The sequence below is a fragment of the Mustelus asterias genome, chromosome 13 (genome assembly GCF_964213995.1).
Source record: "Mustelus asterias chromosome 13, sMusAst1.hap1.1, whole genome shotgun sequence".
Lineage (NCBI taxonomy): Eukaryota > Metazoa > Chordata > Chondrichthyes > Carcharhiniformes > Triakidae > Mustelus > Mustelus asterias.
The window spans coordinates 8102593-8127740 of record NC_135813.1 but is presented as its reverse complement, the minus strand read 5'-3'; the positions used below and the strand labels follow the sequence as shown (position 1 = coordinate 8127740).

Genomic DNA, 25148 nt, shown 5'->3' with positions numbered 1-25148 from the left:
TATTTCATTCCATTCCTCTTTATTTTTGCTGCCCTTAAACATACTAAAATACTTTTTAATTTTTCAGTTCCCAGTTTTGATGAGATATTAACCTGCCTTTCCTTTACAGAGGCTGACGGCCTGTTGTATATTTCCAGCATTTTCTGCTTTTGCTTCAAATTTACAGTAAATTCTGTTTTCTCACATTTCTTTTTGTAGCATTATACATTTCATGTGGACGGCATTATCAATTACACATGAAAGATATAATGCAATAAGCAGATTTAGTTTACTGCAATCCGAAAGCCATCACACAATAAAAATTTTGCAATTAGTGTATTAAACTACAGGAAATTGTTCGTTGGAAAGATAGTAAAGAAGCTGGCGACCTCAATTCGTACAGCCAAATTACAAATATGTGCCAAATGCACTGCGCTACCAAAACTCTACATTAGCTTTTTCAACATTAACATGACCCAAGGAAATGCCGGTGCTCAGTGGGACTAATACATGTGAAAGGCTTGTTCATTATTTGTGGCTTCTTGTTTCCATCTCCTGCTCATTACGTTGATGAGTTGCAAGGGAAAAGACATTGCCATCATTACAAGCATTTGATAATTGTGTCCGTGCTGTAGAACATCCTGAATAAGCTCATTTACTCCAAAGTCTGGACATAATTACATGAACAGAGGTCACTCTGTACAAAATTCTCCATTCCTACAGTCCTTATTTTCACAATTCATCTCGTCAATTTATCTTAGAGTCATAGAATAGAATCCCTAGAATAGAATAGGAGGTCATTCGGCCCATCGAGTCTGTACTGACCACAATCCCACCCAGGCCCTAGTCCCGTAACCCCACACATTTACCCTGCTAATCCCCCTGACACTAGGGTCAATTTAGCATGGCCAATCCACCTAACCTGCACATCTTTCGACTATGGGAGGAAACCGGAGCACCCGGAGGAAGCCCACGCAGACACAGGGAGGAAGTGCAAACTCCACACAGACAGTGACCGAGGCCGGAATTGAACTTGGATACCAGGCGCTGTGAGGCAGCAGTGCGAACCACTGTGCCATCGTGCCACCCTTTACAAATGAAGGCTTTCTGCATCAGCCAAGTAACTTCAAACTGATAGGTAAACAGGCCAAAGAGACAGAGCTTCTAAATCTCACTTATTATTTTCACAGACAACACAAACGAACATTCATGATATACTACTGGCTCGTGGAAAGAGAATAACTGAAAGCAGAAGGAATAAATGGCAGATGCAAAATTGTGACTAGAACCTCTAGTAAGATTTCAAGAATATTAACCTGTGAAATATTGACAGAAATAAAGTCAGAAACCAAATAAAAGTATTTCCAAAGGTTCTCAGAAAAATTGATCCCTATTCCAACATAAAGTTAATTTTAACCACCCCCCAAAAAAAAGCATGTGCAGTTATCATCATGGTGACACAAGCATGGACGATTTCGTATTATTGTAACGCAATTATCTCCAATCCTTCAGGTTTCTTACAAGCAGCAGCACAAGCAAAGATAAGCTTGTGGAAGCCCAAACTGCTGACGCAGTGAGAACCTATTTATTTCCCTGGTGTCTCACCACACCACTGACTAGCCCAGCTCTGTAAACTGGTCAAGGTGGTTCAGCAGACAAGCATTCTGGCATCAAGCTGTAAAGTAATATCATGACAGAAAATAGCATTGTGATGGAAGCACGCTGATGCTTTGGCCTGGTGAAACATTAGTGCACTGACCTTTCGGAACATATACTGTACTGGAAATCTCAGCGTCCAAACAAGGATCACAGTCAAACGCAGAATTGCAGGTTTTCATCTTCACAACTTTGGGGCAGCATGCTGGCACAGTGGTTAGCAATGCTGCCTCACAACGCCAGGGACCCAGGTTCGATTCCCAGCTTGGGTCAATATCTGTGTGGAGTTTGCACGTTCTCCCTGCGTCTGCGTGGGTTTCCTCCGGGTGCTCCAGTTTCCTCCCACAGTCTGAAAGACGTGCTGGTTAGGTGCCTTGGTCATGCTAAATTCTCCCTCAGTGTACTTAAACAGACGCTGGTGTGTGGTGGCTAGGGGATTTTCACAGTAACTTCACTGCAATGTGAATGTAAGCCTACTTGTGACTGATAAATAAACTTTAACTTTATCATACAAGGGAGGCTGGCAACAGTTCAGAGAAATCAGCCAACACACTTAGGTCCCTGCCCAAAAACTTGGAGCAGAGTGAGCACCAAAGATAAAAAAGACACACTCAAACATGACCACAAACTGTCACTCCCAACTCATCATCCAAATGCGGCATTGGGTGTAGGAACATTGGTGTGTGGATCTCTTGAAGGAAACTTGAATGGTAACTGAAATGTAAATAGCAGCAGCCTGTAAACCACAGAAGATAGCTTTAGTCTATGCAACATGCAGGTGAGATTTCTGCTCAAACTGGCCATAACAGACAGCATCTCAGAAATCAAGATCAGCTCTCTTTCCAAAAGGAGTGCCCAACTCTGAGTACAAAGGACCACACAGTGGACATTTAAAATATTCACTCTTTCAGTACATTCAACATCACAAATTTCTACCTTACACATCACAAAACCTACTATTTTAAACCAAGACTGTGGTACAATTAATGCACTTATGCCAAAAGCCTTTAGAACAATGATAATGGCAGATTATTACATAAAAGACAATTGTTTTTTATGCATTTGGATTTTCTCCACACAAGGCAGGAAGCTAATTTAATAATTCATGAAATGATAAGCTGGCTCACAAATACTAGATAACTACCAGGAAAACCTATTAAAATATAACTGGAAAAAAGAGAATTTCTTTCACTTACCATTTTGATTGGAGACTGTGTGAGGTCCGATTCTGAAACTGGGACATCATCACTTTCCATGACATAAATGCCTTTGCGAGACAATGCTTGAATGACAGGTTGGTGACCCTGCAATGCAGCCACCTGATCCCCTTTCAAAATTAGGCTGCAGACACGGCAATACAGTTCACTTGACAGCAGCAACTTGATGACAGGTGGTTTGATGTGCTCCTGTTCATACTGGTCAGTGTAGAAAGCATCCCTCAAATCTTCAGGGATATTATCTGCAATGAAGCGCAAAAGAGATTAGAAGAATCTCCACACATTTACAGCCAATCATATTTACAGTTACTCAAGATCAATTTCTCATTTCTCCCAAACATAAATTTCTAATGAAACAGATGGTCAGTTCAGAGTCCCATTCCTTGAGCTTGACTGATACTGAAATCTGTAAACAAATACATTAAAATAGATAAAACTATTCCAGAGCATTCAGTTTTAAGGAAGTTATTTAAGAACTCACTAATACATGTTACAACAAAATAGCATTTTTATTTATTCTTTCATGAGAAGTGGACATCACTGGCAAAGCCAGCATTTGTTGTCCATCCCTAATTGCCCCTTGCACTGAGTGGCTTACGAGGTCATTTCAGAGGGCAGTTAAGAATCAACCATATTGCTGTGGGTCTGAAGTTAGATGTAGACCATACCGGCCAAGGATGGCAGATTTCCATCCCTAAAGGATATTAGTGGACCAGATGGATTTTTACAATCGATGACCGTTTCATGATTACCATCACATGGACTAGCTTTATATTCTAGATTTATTAATTGAACTTTTATTCCACCAGATGCCGTGGTGGGATTTGAAGCCATGGCCCCAGAGCATTAGCCTGGACCTCTGGATTACTAGACCAATGGCACTACCACTACACCACTCTCTCCTCCTTACTCTAACTCATGTGTAGCTAAAGGAAATATATTCAAAACTGCTCTACACAGGCCTCAGGAAATCAATTAAAGATTAAACAAAGCTCATGAGTCTTTAAAAATAATACGGCTAACAACTTGCATGGTGCCTTTCCACATTTGCGAAACAAAGCATTCCAAAGCTCTTAAAAGTCAAGGGAAAGTTACACGCAATCATACAAATTACCAAACTCCTTATACACCTATGTCTGTGTGGCCAAATTCCCCTCCAACTCTATTTTCAAGTTTGCTGATGGGTTTGATCTCAAATAATGACGAGAGAGTACGGAAATGAGAGAGAATCTGGTGAGCTGGTGCGACGACAATAATCTCTCCCTCAATGTCAACAAAACGAAGGAGATTGCCATCGACTTCAGGAAGTGTGGTGGAGAACATGCCCCTGTCTACATCAATGGGGACAAAGTAGAAATGGTTGAGAGATTCAGGTTTTTGGGTATTCAGATCACCAATAACCTGTTCTGGTCCCCCCAGGCCGACACTATAGTTAAGAAAGCCCACCAATGCCTCTACTTTCTCAGAAGACTAAGGAAATTTGGCTTGTCAGCAACGACTCACCATGATTTTACAGATGCACCATAGAAAGCATTCTTTCTGGTTGTATCGCATCTTTAGTGGCTCCTGCTTTGCCCAAGATCGCAAAAAGCTACAAAGGGTCGTGCATGCAGCCCAATCCATCACACAATCCAGCCTCCCACCCATTGACTCTGTCAATCCTTCCCACTGCCTTGGAAAAACAGCCAGCATAATTAAGGACCCCACGCACCCCGGATATTCTCTCTTCCACCTTCTTCCATCGGGAACAAGATACAAAAGTCTGATGACATGTACCAACCGACTCAAGAACAGCTCCTGCTGCTATCAGACTTTTGAATGGACCTACCTCGCACTAAGTTGATCTTTTTCTACACCCTAGCTATGACTGTAACGCTACATTCTGCACTCTCTCCCTTCCTTCATTACAACTGTATGCTTTGTCTGTATTTCTCGCAAGAAATGATACTTTTTATTGCATACTAAAGCATGTGACAATAATAAATTAAATCAAAATTAGGAGCAGGACAGCACACTCCTCCCTACCCGCGATAACCTTTCATCCCCTTGTTAATCAAGAATCTATCTCCCTCTGCCTTGAAAACACTGCCTTTTGAGGAAGAGTGTCCCAGAGACTCAACACCATCTGAGAGAAAAACATTCTCCTCAGCTCGCCTTAAATGACAGACCCCTTATTTTTAAACTGGGGCCTTTAGCTCTAGATTCATTGACAAGAGGAAACATCCTTTCCATATCCACCCTCTCAACACCCCTCAAGATCGGGCTTCGATCAAGTTGCCTCTTACTCTTCTAAACTCTAGTGGGTACAAACAGACCTCTCCAACTTTTCCTCACAAAACAACCCACCCATTCCTGGTATTTCTCTAGTAAACCTTCTCTGAACTGCTTCTAACACATTTACATATTTCCTTAAATATGGATACCAATACTGTACACATTACTCCTGATATGGCCTCACCAATGTCCAGTACAACTCTGAAGCAAAACCTCCCTACTGTTGTAATCAATTCACCTCACAATATAGGGGATTTTCACAGTAACTTCATTGCCGTGTGTATGTAAGCCTACTTGTGACACTAATAAATTTAAAAACTTAAACAATAACATTCTATTAGCGTTCCCAATTACTTGCTGCACCTATATACTAATTTTTGTGATTCATGCACTTGGTCCCTCAGATCCTCTACATCTCAAAGCTCTGCAATCTCTCACCAGTTAGATAATAAGCTCCTTTTTTATTCTTCCTGCCAAAATGGACAATTTTATATTTGCCCACATAATACTCCATATTCCAGACTTTTGCCCACTCACGTAACTGATGCCCCTTTGTCCTCTTCACAATTTACTTTCCTACATAGCTTTGTGTCGTCAGCACATTTAGCAACCATAGCTTTAGTCCTTTCATCCAAATCTTTTATCCGCTACGACTCTCTCCAACTTTTACGGATGCACCATAGAAAGCATTCTTTCTGGTTGTATCACAGCTTGGTACGGCTCCTGCTCTGTTCAAGACTGCAAGAAACTACAAAGGGTCGTGAACAAAGCCCAGTGCATCACTCAACCCAGCCTCCCATCCATTGACACTTCCTGCTGCTTCAGAAAAGCAGCCAGCATAATCAAGGACCCCACGCACCCCAGAAATGCTCTTTTCCACCTTCTTCCATTGGGTAGAAGATACAGAAGTCTGAGGACACGTACCAACCGACTCAAGAACAAGCTTCTTCCCTGCTGCCGTCAGACCTTTGAATGGGCCTACCTTATATTAAGTTGATCTTTCTCTACACCCTAGCTATGACTGTACACTACATTCTGCACACTCTCTCCTTTCCTTCTCTACATACCGATATGCTTTGTCTGTGTAGAGCACAAGAAACAATTCTTTTCACTGTATACGAATACACATGACAATAATAAATCAAATCAAAAAGTTGAGCACTGATCCCTGTAGCTTGTCATACCTGCCAACCAGAAAAATACCTATTTATGCCAACTCTTTCCTGTTAGCTAGCCAAGCTTCAATCATGCCAATATGTTACCCCCTACACATGAACTTTTCCACAATAGCTTTCGATGTGGCACCCTTCAAAAAAAAACCATGTGACTCTGTCCAATTGCTTTGAGTTTTTCCAAGACCCCTGCCATAGCATCTTTAATAATGGCTTCTAGCATTTTCCCTATGACAGATGTTACATTAACTGGCCTGTAGTTTCCTTTCTGTCTCCTTTTTTGAATAAAGGAGTTACATTTGCTATCTTTCAACCCAAAGGAACCTTCCTCGAATCTAGACAATTATGGAAAATTAAAATCAATGCATCAACTTTCTCATTGGCCACTTATTTCAACACCTTAGGGTGAAGTCCATCCAGACATGGGATTTGTCAGCCCACAGGTCCAACAATTTCTTCAATACCACTTTCCTGGTGATTGTCATTTTCCCAGAATTCCTCCTATTTCCTGATTTACAGCTATTTCTGGGATGTTACTTGTGATCTCTATCGTGAAGACCGATGCAAAATACTTGTTTAATTCATCCGCCATAGTCCTACTTTCCATTACCAATTCTCCAGGCACACTTTCTACAGGACCAACAATCACTTTAACTCTTTCCTTATTTAAACATCTATAGAAAATCTTGCTATCCATCTTTATATTACTAGCTAGCTTTCACTTGTACTCTAGTATTTCCCTCCAAGGGCCCTCCTCTTGGAATTTTTATCTCACTGGAATGAGTCTATTCTGTGCATTTTGAGATATTCATCTAAATATCTGCCACTGAATCTTGACTTGATCTATCCCCAAGCACATTTGCCAATTCACTTTAGCTAGCTCAGTTTTTATGGGCTCATAATTGCACTTATTTAAGTTTTAAATACTGGTCTTGGATGCACTCTTCTCTCCCTCAACCTAATGTAAAATTCAATCATATAATGATCACTGCTACCTAGGTGTACCTTCACTATGAGGTTACTAATTAATCCTATCTCATTGCACAAAACCAGGTCTGGTATAGCCTGCCCTTTGGCTGGCTTCGGAACATGCTATCCTGAGAAACTATCCCGAAAACATTCTATGAACTCATCTACGCAACCTTTGCCCACCTGATTTTTCCAATCTATAAGTAGATTAAAATCCCCCATCCCCAGGATTATTGCAGTACCTTTCTGACAAGCTCCCATTATCTCTTCTTTTATACTCTGCCCTACCATGTTGTTTCACAATGACTTCCTGCCTTCACCATTTCATATCTCAACCCAAACTGCCTCTACATCCTGGTTTCCTGAACTTAGGTCATCCCTCTCTAATGTGCTAATACCATCACTAATTAACAGTCATCCCTCCACCTTTTCTCATATCCTTTACTATTCAGGCCCCAATCTATGTCAAATCCTGCAGCTACACATCTGTATGGCTATCAGATACTATTTATTAATTTCTATTTGTTCATCTGTTTGGGTTTGAATGCTACAAATGTTTATAGTTTTAATGTTGTCATTTCATTATTTTTGTAGCTTCTAGCCTTACCTGCTGATTTATTCTTAGATTTGTACTCTTTCCCTTCCTGCCTTTCCCATACTAGTACCTTTCTCTTTCGCCTTGTCTCTATACTTTAGTGCACCACATCTCCCAGATTTGATCCCTTGCACCCGCTCTTCAGTTTAAAACTCTCTACTTCCCTGGTTATGCGGCTCGCATGGTTCAGACGTAGACTAAAGGTACAGATCCCATTTTCCTCAGCACTGATGCCAGTGCCCCACTAACCAGAACGCACTTCTCCCACATCCACTCTTTGAGCCATGTATTCACTTCTCTAATCTTATTTGTCCTGTGCTAATATGCACAGAGATCAGGTAATAATCTAGACATTAGCACCTTTGAAGTTCTACTTCTTAATTTGGTGCCTAGCTCCTCATGCCAATTTATACAGAACCTCTTTCCTCATCATACCTATGTCATTGGTACCTACATGGATCACAACCACTGGATCCTCCCCCTTCCACTGTAAGTTCCTCTCCAACGCTGAGCAGATATCCCAAACCCTGGCACTGGACTCTCGCACTTTGCTACAGAAAACGGTGTCAATATTCTCACTAAAAACGGTCATGTACTACCGCTGCATTCTTATGTGCTCCCCCCATTGAATCGCTTCCTGTACCACAGTGCCATAGTCAGTCAGCTCATGCATCCTATAGCCGTCTCATCCAAACAAGCTGAAAGAATCTCAAACTTGTTGGACAATGATGTAAAGATGCTGGTGTTGGACTGAGGTGGACACAGTAAGAAGTCTCACAACACCAGGTTAAAGTCCAACAGGTTTATTTGGAGCACTCCAAAAGCTTGTGATTCCAAATAAACCTGCTGGACTTTAACCTGGTGTTGTGAGACTTCTTATTGTTGGACAATTGCAGAGGCCGGCATTCGTGCCCTGACCGAAGAGGTGCGTCTGCCTCCTGGTACCAAGTATCCAGTTTGAGCCTCTAGGTTGCAGCTCAGTAAAGGAGACACGATTTCTGCTTCTACATAAACTACCTTTATTTCTTTGATCCAACTCCACATACAATTCTCCACCAACAACCCAGAGCCACCTGTAGCCCATTTATATATCAGTGACTTCTATTGACATCAAATTAGGACTTAATTGGAAGATCTATTAACCCATTCCAACAGTCTCTCCTTCCTTGGAGAAAAAAATATTTTGATGAATACTGATTCCACAGAAAAACAACTTTCCCCCCTCCCTGATAATGTCGCAGTGTGCAGCCCAGCCCCCAGCTTAATGACTCTGAGCCAAAGTTCCTCGAGCCACAAACACTTATTGAAGACGTGTTTGCCCTGAATCAGTGCTAAACAGAAGCTCTCACATGCTGCAGCTTTGACACATCATCTGCCCTGCCATCCTTAGTGTTTACCATCAAGGTGGGTACTGTTTCAAACCTTATGGATAGAGTAAAACCTATCCACTTACCAGGTCCTCATCAAACAGCTAGTCCCTTTCCCTGTAGTACAACAATAACCAATGCTAAAGGGTGAGAAAGATTGTAAAAGCAATGGAAAAACAAACAACTTCTCCCGCTTCACCAAACTCCCCACTTACCAAACCCCAAGCTTGCACACAGCTTTCTTAATGCATGCCATTTGCTTGGGCTTCACCACATGAACTGAATTTATAAGAAACTGAACTGGGACTACAGCTAATGGCATTTGCTACCAAATAAACCTGTTGGACTTTAACCTGGTGTTGTTAAAACTCTTACTGGGACTACATAACCAGATTAAAGCAGTTAGCTAATTAACTACTCAGCTCCCACAGCTAAGAGTGAGTTTATCCTGCCTAACATTTGAGCTTCATTTGAAGCAATTTTTAAAAGCGGCATCTCGGCCTTTTGGCTAAGATGCAAATGAGATCAAGCCTTGGAGGAGGTGAGTCTGCACCTACTCCAATCAGCTTGGCTCATGTAGATCAGGCCCAAGACAGGAGTGTACGCCCTGTCTTATCAGCTTGGATCGGAAATGTCTCAACTTGTTGAGACTCTGAATTGGACTTGATTTGATTGAATTGGAAAAGTATTTTTTTTTAGACTGCTAGAAAGAAAGAACTTAACCTGCTTATACAGTACTTTACAGTTACTGCTAATTACAGACTAGATTAGATTTTAAGAACAAGATTAGCACTTTAAACGCCCCTATTTACCAAACTCCAAGCTTTCGCTCAGTTTGGGAAGTCTAGTTTATAGGGAATTGAGACTGGAGGCTCTTTAGAAACACCATGGGTGGGATTCTCCGGCTTTCCAGTCGCATGTTTCTCAGCTGATGGCGGCGGTGTGCCATTCACTGGCAACGGGATTTTCCGGTCCCGCCGCTGTCAATGGCATTTCCCACTGATGTCACCCTACGCTGCCAGGAAACCCGCAGGGGAGGTGCACTGCCGGCAGGAACAAAGAATCCTGCCAATGCCAATGGCTGGAGGATTCCAGCCCATGAACTGGAAAGACTATAATAGATGAGAAAGCACATGCTGGTATGTGGAGCTCGAGAAGACAACAAAGGAAAGCCAAAATAAAAATATGAAAATAAGGAATGAATATGTGAAGTGCATACACTGTGGTAAGAAAAGCCATGAGAGTTCAGAGAGCACCGGGACATATGTGCAGGATTTGGTCATGAAATAGGATACAGCAGCAGAGATTTGGATCAGTAGAAATCATGTAGGGTGCAAAAGAAAGCTGGAGGAAATTTGAGAGAATGAGATGTAAATTAGGGATGAGATAGCAATGAAGCCAGGCAATATTCCAAATGAAATGAAGTATTGTGGTAACTGACTGAATGCACCATTTAAAACTCAGCTCAAAGCTTTTCTCAGGTTGTTTATTGTGCTGCCAGCAGGGAGGAGGTGGGATCAGCAACTAAGGTGTAAAGTTGTCCAGAGAAACGGAATAGGTTTAGGCCCAAGGAAAATTCTAACTTATCCAGGAATGGACATAGTAACACAGGAGCAGGAGGAGACCATCCAGCCCCTTGAGCCTAATCCACCATTCATCTAGATCATGGTTGATTATCTATTTCAACAGCATGTTCCCACTCTTCCTCCAGGTCCCTTTACATCAGTGTTTAGAAATCTATCAATTTCTGTATTGAACACGCTCAACAATCAAGCTTCCACAGCCCTCTGGGATATAGAATTCCAAAGATTCAGCACCCAAGTGAAGAAATTACTCTTCATCTCAGTCCTAAGTGGCTTGTCCCTAATTGTTAGATAGTGTCCCCTGGTTCTAGGCCCCTTGATGTGGAGATGCCGGCGTTGGACTGGGGGTAAGCGCAGTAAGATGTCACACAACACCAGGTTAAAGTCCAACAGGTTTATTTGGTAGCAAAAGCCACTAGCTTTCGGAACGCTGCCCCTTCATCAGGTGAGTGGGAGTTCTGTTCACAAACAGGGCATATAAAGACACAAACTCAATTTACAAGATTGCGAGTTGGAATGCGAGTCTTTACAGGTAATCAAGTCTTAAAGGTTCAGACAATGTAAGTGGAGAGAGGGCCAAGCACAGGTTAAAGAGATGTGTATTGTCTCCAGCCAGGACAGTTAGTGAGATTTTGCAAGCCCAGGCAAGTCGTGGGGGTTACCAATAGTGTGATATGAACCCAGGATCCCGGTTGAGGCTGTCCTCATGTGTGCGGAACTTGGCTATCAGTTTCAGCTCAGCGATTCTGTGTCTTGAAGGCCGCCTTGGAGAACGCTTACTCGAAGATCAGCAGCTGAATGCCCGTGACTGCTGAAGTATTCCCCAAAGGAAGAGAACACTCCTGCCTGGTGATTGTCAAGCGGTGTTCATTCATCCGTTGTCGTAGCGTCTGCATGGTCTCCCCAATGTACGATGCCTCGGGACATCCTCTCCTGCAGCGTATCAGTTAGACAACGTTGGCCAATGTCAAGGCCCCCTGCCAGGGGAACCATTGTTTCTTCTGCCATCCTGAGTTTTAATAGTGAAGACAGATCCAGTCTCCTCATTATTTCCTCATAGGACAGTTCTGCCATCTCAGGTGGTCTGGTGAACCTCTCCTGTACCCCCTCTCTGGGGGTGGGGGTGGGGACAAGGACACTCGGGTCCCTTTGGACATCAAAATTCCTCAATCTCTCACTATTTAAAAATATTCTGCATCTCTGTTCCTCCAACCAAAAGTGAATAAATTCACACGAATCCACATTAAATTTCATCTATCATGTTCCTGTCCACTCACTGCTGGACAGATAATCACACCTCAGACACAACCACGAAGTCAAAGGTAAGCGAGAGGGAAAGTTGGATGTCAGTGGCATATATTAACCTATCTTGTGAATAGTGTTGAAGAGCAACATTTAATTAAAAATGAAAGGAAATATACAAGACAATAGAGGAAGACCATGCTTAAATTAATCATTTAATCCTACAAGTCATTTTCATTTAGGCAACCCCACAAGCCTCAAGTTATTTTCAATTTCAACTGAAATTAATGAATCTACTGTTACTTAGGCCTGAGTGACACCTATTTTATACACAGGCACCACATTAGCCTTCTTCCAATTCTACAGATACCTCAAGTGGTATTCTCACAAAGCTCCCCAGCTAGGATAAGCCTGGGGAATTCTTCATTGGGCTCAAGTGCACTTTTCTAGAATTTACATCACATTTACATAAAAGTCATTAATTTCACAAAGTATTATGAGGTTTTTACAGTACAGAAATAGCTTATTCTTCCCAACAGTTCCATGCTCGACACAAGTCAGGGTTTCTCTATCTGGAGAAGGCATGTTGCTTATGAATGATTGGAGAAAGTACTCTTTCAGAATACTGATCACTTGTGACCATCTTCAGTTCAAAGTCCATTCCAATCTTTTATGGTTTGTGCTCTTTCTGCCTTCTTGCAGTAATAGTGTCGAAAATCTTTCTTAATGTTACATTTTCCCAATGCAGGGGGAATTTACAGCACAGAAACAGCTGGACCATGCAGCTGTTTACCCTCCATACAAATGTTTTGTTTTCCCCTAATCTCTCTTTACCTATGTTTAGGGGGAGATTATGGCCTAGTGGTATTATCGCTAGATTATTAAACCAGAAACTCAGCTAATGTTCTGGGGACCCGGATTTGAATCCCGCCACTGCAGATTTTTTTTTTTAAATTCATTCACGGGACATGCGCATCGCTGGCTGGCTAGCTAGCATTTATTGCCCCTCCCTAGTTGCCCGAGGGCAGTTGAGGGTCAACCACATTGCTGTGACTCTGCAGTCACTTGTGGGCCAGTCCAGGTAAGGATGGTAGATTTCCTTCCCAAAAGGACATTAATGAACTTGATAGATTTTTCCAGCAATCGACAATGATTTCATGGTCATCGGTGGATTCTTAATTCCAGATATTTTTTATTGAATTCAAATTCCACCACCTGCTGCGGTGCGGTTTGAACCCGGGTTGCTAGAATGTTAGCTGAGCTTTTGGATTAATAATCTAGCAATGATACCACTAAGCCACAGCCTCCCCTGGTTCAATTTGAATTCAATAAAACAACATCTGGAATTAAGAATCTACTGATCTAGTAAGCCACCCTAGGGTTTGGCAATAAATGCTGGCCAGCCAGTGACACCCATGTCCCACGAATGAATAAAAAAATCACCCTGTTTAATACATGTTTCTGCAAGTTCATGATGAATAAATTTGCTTTGTTGACATTGTATCTTTCGGTGGAATTTTGGGTGTGTAGGAATATTTTTATTGTATAACAAAAGTATGGTAAGTGGATGTGGTACAGACAGCACAACTCTTCCCTTTAGATGCATCTAAATCATACATTAAGCATAGAGGAGGCCATTTTGCCCATTGTGCCTGCATTGGCTGTTTGAAGGAGCTATCCAATTAATCCCACACCACTGCTTTCCCATAGCCCTGCAATTTTTTCCCTTTAAGTATTTATCCAATTTCCATTTGAAAGTTAACACCAAATCTGCTTCCAACATCCTCCCAGGCAGTGCATTCGATTTCATAACAGCTCATTGCATAAGAAAGTATTTTCGTCTCCTCACTGATTCTTTTGCCAACTACTTTAAGTCTGTGTGCTCTTGTTATCCACCCTTTTGCCAACAGAAACAATTTCTCCCTATTTACTCGGTCAAAGCCCTCATTTGTCTTTTGTATATGTGGCTCAGTGCTGGGCAACACATTCCAGGTTGATTGTGATAAACAGTAAAAATAGTAACAAATTCCTTGCATTCTTTTGCGGCATGTAACACTGGAATATTACCATTTATAGAAAAAATAGAATACTAAAGACTAACATCTGCTTCTATCAAATTAAGAAACCTGAAGCATTCAGCAGACTGAATAAATTACAGGATCAAAATATATCTATAATGCTAAGATTTTAAATAGAGTAGGCTTCACTAAGAAAGATATATTATAGATACCATACATAAAAGTGGAAATGTAAGTAGGTGACAGCTTTAAGAATGAACAAACAAATCCTTGGCTTTGTGTCCTAAGGCATAGTATATGGAAGGAAGGAATAACGTTGAACTACTTCTGCTGGAATACTGTGGAAATCTCTTTGGACCCTATTATATGGAGGGTGGAAAGCGAGTGGAAAAGGAACCACATAAATTCACAAGGTATCACCATGGATGAGGGGCTACTGTTATGGAAAACCTTAACTTGGGGTATTTACCCACTAAAGCTGAAAAGGTGAAGAAGTGACCTGGTGAGAGAATAGTGAATAATTAACCAGAATTCACAGCCTTTTCAATCAGTTTAGAAAAAACAAAGAAAAAAACAGATATAGATCAAAACAAAATAAAATTCTGCTCATGCAGGTCACGTGGAGACAAACAAAATCTTAACAAGGTTCCTAAATCAGAAAGCTAAAAACTAATTATATTACACACATTAGCAAGGAACCAGATTTGAAGGGAATTGATTGCAGAATCAGGTAAAGTTAGTACACAACACTCGTGTCACAATCACCAAAACATTCTTGGTTAATAAATTTGTTGACTAACATTAACTCACTATTTGATGCATGAAATTCCAGAATAGCTTCCTGATGTTATTAATGTAAGTATACACATTCTACCCTCCAGAAATACCTTTGGAACAATTGATTTTACTGATGACATTCCTTCCAATTCCCAGCTATTTCTAAAAAGCCATAGAAACAGTTGTAATCATGCAAGAATGACTGGAACAGCACTTACAACTCCATCGACATTGTTAGTTTGTAAAACTGCAAATCACCTGCACTCAAGCCATTGGTGTTGCAGAATTTATTAGCCAATCATTGCAATTTACCTTAAACTGTTCTCGATCACCCATGCTTTATTTTATATTAAACCAAAAGACAAAATGCTGGATAAACTCAGCAGGTCTGGCAGTATCTGTAAGGAGAGAAAAGAACTGACGTGGAGTCCAGATGACCCTTCCTTTGTCAAAGCTGGTCATCTGGACTCGAAACAGATGCTGCCAGACCTGCTGAGTTTATCCGGCATTTTCTCTTTTGGTTTCAGATTCCAAAATCTGAATTTTGGGAGGGGTTGGAAAGAGAGAATTTGATTGAGGAAGGCTGGCAAGAGGAAGGAGAGAACAGCTGGGCTTGCTGTTTGTAATGAGGCAATGGATGTCTCAAAGAGCACTTCAGAAAATGCCACAGTACAGAAAATATCTCAGGGCACGTTCAAGGGATATTCAAATCTGGATGACATAAAGAAGCAAGGATATAGATGGAGGACAGGCCTTCTATAGCAGCCATGGTGGGTTCATTTAATTACCCAGCACATCAGCTGCCACAGGAGGCGTTGAGCGAAGGCCTTCAGTGGGAGTTTAGTTGAAGGGTTATTCCTCTTTAATGCGACTCCCATCATATGGGGAGAGAGCGGGTAAATGGAGTTGAAATCAACCATGATTGAATGGTGGAGTGGACTCGATGGGCCGAATGGCCTTACTTCCGCTCCTATGTCTTATGGTCTTATGGTCTTATTCCAGATGCTAGAATGACAGTCATGCTGTATACTGCTGGAGTTTTCTGCAAGAATCAAGCTGGGAGAAGCCATGAAGGTATAATGCTCTCATACACAGTAAACTGCAAGATCAGAGCGGGTCCGATGTCCTCCAGGCACGGAAAGATCATAGAACATAGAAAGCCACAGCACAAACAGGCCCTTCGGCCCACATGTTGCGCCGATCACATCCCCACCTCTAGGCCTATCTATAGCCCTCAATCCCATTAAATCCCATGTACTCATCCAGAAGTCTCTTAAAAGACCCCAACGAGTTTGCCTCCACCACCACCGACGTCAGCCGATTCCACTCACCCACCACCCTCTGAGTGAAAAACTTACCCCTGACATCTCCTCTGTACCTACCCCCCAGCACCTTAAACCTGTGTCCTCTCGTAGCAACCATTTCAGCCCTTGGAAATAGCCTCTGAGAGTCTACCCTATCCAGACCTCTCAACATCTTGTAAACCTCTATCAGGTCACCTCTCATCCTTCGTCTCTCCAGGGAGAAGAGACCAAGCTCCCTCAACCTATCCTCATAAGGCATGCCCCCCAATCCAGGCAACATCCTTGTAAATCTCCTCTGCACCCTTTCAATGGCTTCAACATCTTTCCTGTAATGAGGTGACCAGAACTGCGCGCAGTACTCCAAGTGGGGTCTAACCAGGGTCCTATAAAGGAGAAAAGTCAGCCCACATTTCACTGAACATGCTGTAGATTATTGATTTTGCCTTCAGTTATCAGTTCTGTTTTGCATTCTGATCAGATGTTGAACTAGCTGAACTAATATCACTAAATCTAATACCATGCTTGGAATTCAAACCATGCTCAGCCCTTGAATTTTATCAGATCTCTCAAATTGGCAAAGAATCAAACCAACTGTGATGTGTTAAAGCTCTGATATTAAACCTACAAAGAAGACCCCCAACCACTCCTGACTTTGCTGTCAGTTCTCAGAGCTGTATTTTTTTCCCTACATTAGAAGTGACTTAGAGAAACACATGAAAATTTCACAGAACCAAATTACAAGTTGCATGTTCGATCTCTCATTGCTCTCCTCACAATGCAAATTGCATCCAAGACTTAATCCCACTGTAGTCTACTTCATGCCCACCTTCCAAATGTCGATAATTTACACAGCCATCATTAAATTATGAGAAGAGCTTTATTTCACCTCATTTTCAATGTGGCATCTCACAATCATTCATCTTTGTAAAAAGGACTACAGTTACATAACTTGCACGGTAAATACAATGTGTGTTAATGAAATACAACTGCAAGGACTTATTCATGTTAATAATTTGACTTTTAAAATTACCCCACTTGTGATTAGATTTATTACCAGGAGACATTCTTGACTAACTCAGATTACATAGCAGACAAATGGAGAATTAGTAAATATAACATGCTTAACAATTCTACAAAGCTGATAAGAATGCCAATTTTTTAAAAATACATTAAAATATTGAAATAATTTATCCCATGTTCATTTTACTTATTTAGATAAAGGTAAAGCTAACAGGTCCTTTACAGATTACTGGATATAGAGGTGCATCTCATCATCATGAAGAGTGAGAAAGCCGTTGGTGACTACAAACAGCCATTCAGATTTATGATCAAAAGAAATTTGATTACTATTACTCGGCTAACAAGATTACGATTGCTCACTCGAAGGCATCCGAATAGCAGCAGAATTATAAATTTGATAGGAAAAGAATCAGCTTACAATCATTCCTGTAGGGTGCAATTTAAATTCAAACCTATTAAAATGGTCAAAATCGGTCTCGGTTTGCCCAAGAGCTAACATTTCATTCACACCATGGGACAAAATTAATTTAACTTGGGCAAGTGTTCACTTTTCTAGTTGAACCATTTTAGATTTCTATCGACTATTGAGTCACAAGACATCTTCATACAATAAAACTCAATGGGTCACACTGTACCAAAATGGCTATCAGGTACCTCCAACTCATCACCACCTTTCTCTACACATCTAGGTTTAATTTGCTACTTCAAAAATGCTGCAAGTAAAATTGACATTTTTGTGGTTAAATTCTCCTGCAAAGCAAGCATAACTTGCTTTCCTTGAAATATGCTTGCTAAATCTTTGCCCTTATTAAATGCGCATCCCTCATTTTTTTTAAAATAACCAATTAAGTATCCTACAGCATCAGAATGTCCAATATTCCAGGCACTTTGATTCCATGACATATTTCAATAGAATTCAAAAAAAGATGTTTTTAAATTATTAGGTGTGGTTTGCTCTCACTACACACAAAAAAAATACACAACTTCGATTGAATACTGGTGTAGCTTGTTATTCTAGTTCCAAAGTCAATCCTGATCTAAATTGCCAGAGTTCTGAATTTAGAAAACATTGCCAATATTTTAATAAGTTTTGTCAAGCAAAGCATTATAGTCCTTCAAGTTGTTACGAATGTGAGACTTTATATTTGGTTATGTTTTTAACTCTTAATTCAACATCAAACAAAATGTCCTGGAAAGGGGGGATAGTGAAATTGTACTACATTTGGTCAAGACAGGCCCATGTGATTCAGTTTTAATGGGGACAGAAGCCCTGGTAAAATCCAATAGAGATTCAAGTGCCAGTTATTGCACCTTGACACAAAAGGGGCAGCTAGTCTTGCTGGAGATACAGACTCAGACAAAGAAAGAGACCTGGGAGGAAGACCATGGTGGTAAATGTGACTCCAAGATAGTTCTATTGCCTTGCTGGTTCCAGGGTCAAATTCCTTGTGGGACATTTTGCTAGTGCCGTTGGGAGGGCTTTAAACTAACTTGACAGGGGTGTGGGAATCGATATGAAACATGAGGGGAATACCAGGAAGCATAAAATACTGGGAAGGACAGAAAGCACCAATAAAAAGAACAGTAAGTTAATAGGCAAAGTCCAAAGAATGAAGAAAGTAACAATGTCCAACAGGGTTACCATGCATGTATGTGAATGCACAGAGTATAGTCAGTAAGAGTGGAGAGTTACAGGCATAGATTGCGTTGTGAAAATATGATGTTGTGACAATAACAGTCACCTGACTCACGGAAGGGCAGGACTGAATGTGAAAGATTCCTAGGTACAAGTTGTTCGGAAAAGATAGAAAAGGAAGGAAAGGGGGAGGGTGACTGTATTGGTTAAGGAGAGCATTGCAATACTGGAGAAAGAGGATTTCCCAGAGGGTTCAAGGACAGAATCAATTTGGCGAAAGCTAAGGAACAAAAGGTGCAATTCATTGCTCGTGTACTCTATAAACCTCCAACTAATGAGATGATGTAGAAGAACAATTCTGCAGGGAAATTACAAAGAAATGCAAACACTATAAGAGTAGTTAAAATGGGGAACTTCAATTACACTACCTCTATCCAGTCTACACTCGGGTAAAAGTCAGAGAGGGGCAAAAGTTCTTAGATTGTGATCAGGAAAATTTTCGAAAACAGTTATCTGTCCAGTCCAACAGAAAGGAAGCACTGGTTCTTGGAAATGAGATGGATCAAGCAGATAAGTGTCAGTGGGGGATCATTTAGGAGACAGTGATCATTGTATCGTTAAGTTTAGGATGATGATAGAAAAGGATGGATAATAGGCAATCCAGAGTAAATATAATTAAATCATAGAAATCATAGAAACCCTACAGTGCAGAAAGAGGCCATTTGGCCCATCGAGTCTGCACCGACCACAATACCACCCAAGCCCTACCCCCATATCACTACATATTTATCCACTAATCCCTCTAACCTACGCATCTCAGGACACTAAGGGCAATTTTAGCATGGCCAATCAACCTAACCCGCACATCTTTGGACTGTGGGAGGAAACCGGAGCACCCGGAGGAAACCCACGCAGACATGAGGAGAATGTGCAAACTCCACACAGACAGTGACCCAATCTGGGAATCGAACCCAGGTCCCTGGAGCTGTGAAGCAACAGTGCTAACCACTGTGCCACCGTGCCACCCAACTGTGCTACCGTGCCACCCTAAACTGTGGGAAAGCCGACTTCAATGGGCAAGAGAGGAGCTGGACTGGTTAGATTGGAACAAAACATTAACCAAGAAAAACTACAGCTGAACAATGGCTACTTTCAAAACAGAAATGGTCCGCCTTCCAAACAGAAATGGTCCAGACACAGTCAATGTATGCTCCCTTAAAAAGGAAAAGTAGGGCAAATAAATCCAAAACTTCCTGGATAAAAAGAGAGAAGGAAATTAAGATAAGGAAGAAAAAGGTGTGCTTATGACAGACGTCAGGTCGAAAATATAGTTGAGAACCAAGGAATATAGAAGATTCTGGCAGGAGATGAAAAAGCACATTAGAGAGGCAAAGAGGGATTATGAGAAAAAGACTGGCAGCCAAAATAAAGGGGAATCCCAAAGTCTTCTGTAGGCATATCAGTAGTAAAAGGGTGGTAAACTGGTGAAGGACCTAAAAGGGAATTTACACATGGAGGCTGGCAACATGGCTGAGGTACTAAAAAAATATTTGGCATCTGACTTTACCAAGGAGATAGTTGCCATCCAGGCAATGGCATCAGACAAGGAAACTCTGCTCCTAGAAGAGTTCAAAATTGATAAGGAGGAAGTGATGAATAGACTGGCGCTACTGAAAGTTGACAAGGCACCAGGACCGGATGAGAAGCATCAAGAATATTGAAGGAAGTGAGAATGGAAATTGCAGGTGCACTGGCCATAAGCTTTCGGTCTTCTCTAGACTCAGCAGAAGTTCCAGAGGATTGGAACATTGCAAATGTTATGCCCTTGTTCAAAAAAGGTTATGTGAGATGATACAATGTGGTAGAGAGACAAAACAAAATAAGAGGTAAAATTTTGAAGCAGATGCGGGAGTAGAGGGATCTGAATTCTCCCAAGGGTGCAATAAAGAATGCACCCTGTATGTACTAGGTTATTCAGACGTAGAGACCTGCAAAGGTTCCACGTTTGACCCACGTGTGCAGAGTTCGAAAATCTAAACTAGAATGATCATAAATGGAAAGCAAACGTGTTTGACCCTGGTTGCTAACCACTGCTGGAAGTGGATATGTGGGTGTAAAACAAAGATAGAATTGAGCTCAAAGTAATGTTTCCTGAATTAATAATCTGCCAACAATATCTATCCAGGCTTGCATTTAAAGAACAATCATTCTACAAAGTACATAACAGATGCTGACACAAATTTCGGTGTGAGCAACTGCTTTCTGCAAGAGGTGGGCATGGGAGCAAAAAATGAATCAGCCCATTATTTTACATTTTGAAGCAGTCCAAAAATGCTTGAAATTTGCTGAATTACTTTACATTTCTAAAATCTGATTATTTCCTACTGCCCTAGTTTCAAATGGAATCATCGGACTTCTGCAAGGGATTTATGAAAAGACCCCAAAGGATTAAATGAACGCTCATGAGATTTCCAAGTGTTGCTTTCTTCAATGACAAGTATTTTTCCTTGTGTGGGGAATACTGCCTTTTGGAAGTTAATATGGTGGTAACAAGGATGATCGATATTTTTAGGAAGTTTGTGGAATTTACCAATACTTGTTAAGCTTCCCCATACAGAATTGCTGGAAAACTATTGTTCTGCTTTAACGTGAAGCCCATCATTCACATTATCTCAAGTAATGTAAGTTAATATATCCATTATATTGACTATTTTTCTAAGAATTCAGAAGGCAGTAACACAATGACATGGTAAAACTGTCAATTCAGAGGCTTTTTATAGACTGCAATAGCAACTTTTATATTTACCAACAGGAAATGCACATAATTACTAGGAATTCTTGAGAGTTCGCAGGACTCTTCAAATTGCTCAAGTGGATTTTTCAGGGTGTGGCAACTACTGGTTCTGTCAGTCAAGGTTTCAAACATATTACTGAAAATCCAGATTTTAAAAACACAATGAATACTGATTTGCTCAGTTTCAAATTACTTGCATCTTCAAGTCACTTCATGCAATTCCTTTTCCACCACTCGACCAGAAACCTGATCACCGTACTCCACAATAATGCTCCATCACTAACCATATGCCAGAGCAAGCACGGCAATGTCCCTTCAAACTTTCCTTCCTCTCGGGATCTGCCATCCATCACTTAAAATGAACAGAGATTGGAAACTTCACCACATTGAGAACCACCGATACAAATCTAGATTTGACTATTCCATGGCACAGCATACAGGACAGATCATAGTTAAATTAGCTCAGCAAAGATATATTGTCCATCTTGTACAACACAAGTTATTCCATTCTAAAGGATACAGGCATGTAAAGGCAAATCCTACAAGCCAAATTTTATGCCAATATATTTTGACAATGGACATATGGACCAAATTGCCTCCTTTGTGGTAATCATTCCACGAACTACAATAATATATCTGACAAGAATATTAACCCACAGCTATTGTTGACTAACTACCATGCTCTAATTTTAATACAGGTAAATATATTTCACATGCATGCATATAACGCTCCTGCCCAAGACCGCAAGAAACTACAAAAGGTCGTGAATGTAGCCCAATCCATCACGCAAACCAGCCTCCCATCCATTGACTCTGTCTACACTTCCCGCTGCCTCGACAAAGCAGCCAGTATAATTAAGGAACCCATGCACCCTGGACATTCACTCTTCCACCAGGAAAAAGATACAAAATTCTGAGGTCACGTACCAACCGACTCAAGAACAGCTTCTGCTGGGGCGGCATGGTGGCACAGTGGTTAGCACAGCTACCTCAAAGCACCAGGGACCCAGGTTGGGTCACTGTGCGGAGTTTGCACCTTCTCCCTGTGTCTGCATGGGTTTCCTCCCAGTGCTCTGGTTTCCTCTCACAGTCCAAAGATATGTGGGTTAGATGGATTGGCCATGACAAATTGCCCCTTAGTGTCATGGGGGGCTAGCTAGGGTAAAAGCATGGGGTTATGGGGATAGAGCCTGGATGGGATTGTGGTCGTTGCAGACTTGATGGATCGAATGGCCTCCTTCTGCTCTGTAGGGTTCTATGATTCTTCCCTGCTGCCGTCAGACTTCTGAATGGACCTACCTTGTATTAAGTTGATCTTTCTCTACACCCTAGCTATGGCTGTAACACTACAATTCTGTACTCTCGTTTCCTTCTCTATGAATGGCATGCTTTGTCTGTATAGCACGCCAAGAAACAATGCTTTTCACTGGATGCTAATTGATGTGACAATAATAAATCAAATCAAAATGTGTTTACTTAAACATTTACCACTATACAGTAGCCGAGCTAAAGCATTCAACAATCAAAAACACTTGTATATTCTTTGCATCTCAATTTTACTAACAAATGAACAACTGGTTAAAGTACTGATGCGACATGTAAATAAGATCACATGTCCACAGATGTCTATTACTCATTTTTCATTCAATCAGAAATGCAATTAGCCACATCTGGATTTGTAATTGGTCACACATGGCTTCTGGTTAACATATTGGACAACAATATTATAACAACAACAATACTATAACAGTCGGTTATTTCATTTGACAGACAACATTAAGAAAGGATTAGAATTTTTCTGGCACTAACTTTTACAGGACATGGAAATATTTTGAAGAGCATATTCTCCAAATAAGTTAATGCATCAGCTTTTTTAAAAAAAAAGTGGATGTAATGTAAACCTTCTTTACTTTGGTTTCTACACTTCCAAATCTTAATCCTCTACTTGATTACTTAAACGTAATCAAACTTCTCCACCCGGCACCTTGGATGAACACCTAACTTTCATTCAGCACAATGAAAATTGGAAACATGGGGGGTGGGGTTGATCTATATTTTTAAAAATCATCTCTGGCCACGGAATACTGATGCATTTGCACGCTGCACTAGTTAACAAATGTACCATATAAATTGAAAGTAGCATGTACCTTCTGCAATTTAGCAGCAGCATTAAGAGCTTCAATAGTTTGGGGGCAAAACAGGAAGAAGTACATCTCAAAAAACTACAGTCTGCTAAGCAATTGCTTTTCTGGAAAATTATTCAGAAATTCAAATCCATACCAATTCCTTCTGTCCCAGGAAAATCTAAATTCAACAGAACTGTCAATTCAGGAAGTCCGAAAGTAAACAGAGCTCACTTTTAAAGATTTTTAGGTGAATGCAAGATATCGTCACTTCAATAATGGGACTTCCCAGTTTACTGCAAACCAAAGAATGTGCAAGTTATTCTGCTGTCTTATGTAAAGCATACAAAAGATACAGAAACAAAATTAGACCCAACAATTCTGTTACTATCAAAATGCGACATGAAATTCAAAAGCTGCCCTGTTTGAGAGCAGATTTCCACTCCATCTGACCAAGGAGCAGCACTCTGAAAGCTAGTGGCGTTTGCTAAAAGTAAACCTGTTGGACTTTAACCTGGTGTTGTTAGACTCCTTACTAAAAAAAAAGTGCAGTCATACAAACAAATATCGGACCCGAATCATCCTTTTCCCATTTAACGTCCTAGCAATTAGTTTGAGTGTTGCTGTGAGGAGCATCAGTGTGGCCACTTTTGACTGGCAAATTAAAACAAAGTACCCATCCCTTGTTTATACAAGTATAGTGGATGAAGAGGATGTCTGAGATATAAACACAGAAAACAAAATACTTTTTCTGGTACTCATGTCACCACCAACAACTTTGTATTAAATATTTCCAGCCATCTATTTTGTGGTCACTCAATAACATCTACAAGTTGTTAAATTTTGCAAGCTATATTATACATAGCTCATACGAATGTTATATGGAGTATGGCAGTACAGTGGTTATACTACTGGATTAATAACCAAGAGGCTGGGATAATGCAAAGAACAAATAAACTTCCACCAATTGAATCCAGTTTAAAAAGCTGACATTAGCAAAAGTCACCATGCGGCTGTCAGACTATCATAAAAGTCCAACTGGTTCACGACTGTTCTCCATGGAACGAAATCAGTCCTCCTTACTGCTTTACGAGGGTTCCACACTGAGGCTGACCCAGCACTACCCTCTGAAATGGCCTCAGAAGTCTCAGTTGCACCATACCATTACACGAAAGCAGCTAAAAAGCATGGCCCACCACCACCTCAAAGCAGCAAGAGATGAGCAATAAACGCTACTCTTGCCAGCAATGCCCATATCACAAGAATGCATAACATTTTTTTAAGTGCAACAGGTAAGGATGAAAACAAATAATTCTATTGAGGTCAAAACAAAGGAAATTATTAAAACAAAAGCAAATACTGCAGATGCTGGAAATCTGAAATAAACACCAAGTTTAAGTTTATTAGTTTATTTATTAGTGT

At 40.8% G+C, this 25148-nt stretch overlaps 1 protein-coding gene across 2 annotated transcripts in view; it reads right to left on the bottom strand.

Annotated features, from left to right (window-relative positions):
* The window catches only part of camsap1b (calmodulin regulated spectrin-associated protein 1b), a 110541-nt gene that overhangs the window by 54721 nt on the left and 30672 nt on the right, over positions 1–25148 (bottom strand). For both annotated transcript variants that reach the window (XM_078226279.1, XM_078226280.1), the window contains exon 2: positions 2832–3094. In XM_078226279.1, the coding sequence (XP_078082405.1) occupies positions 2832–3094 (263 nt within the window). The remainder of the gene's footprint in view (positions 1–2831; positions 3095–25148) is intronic.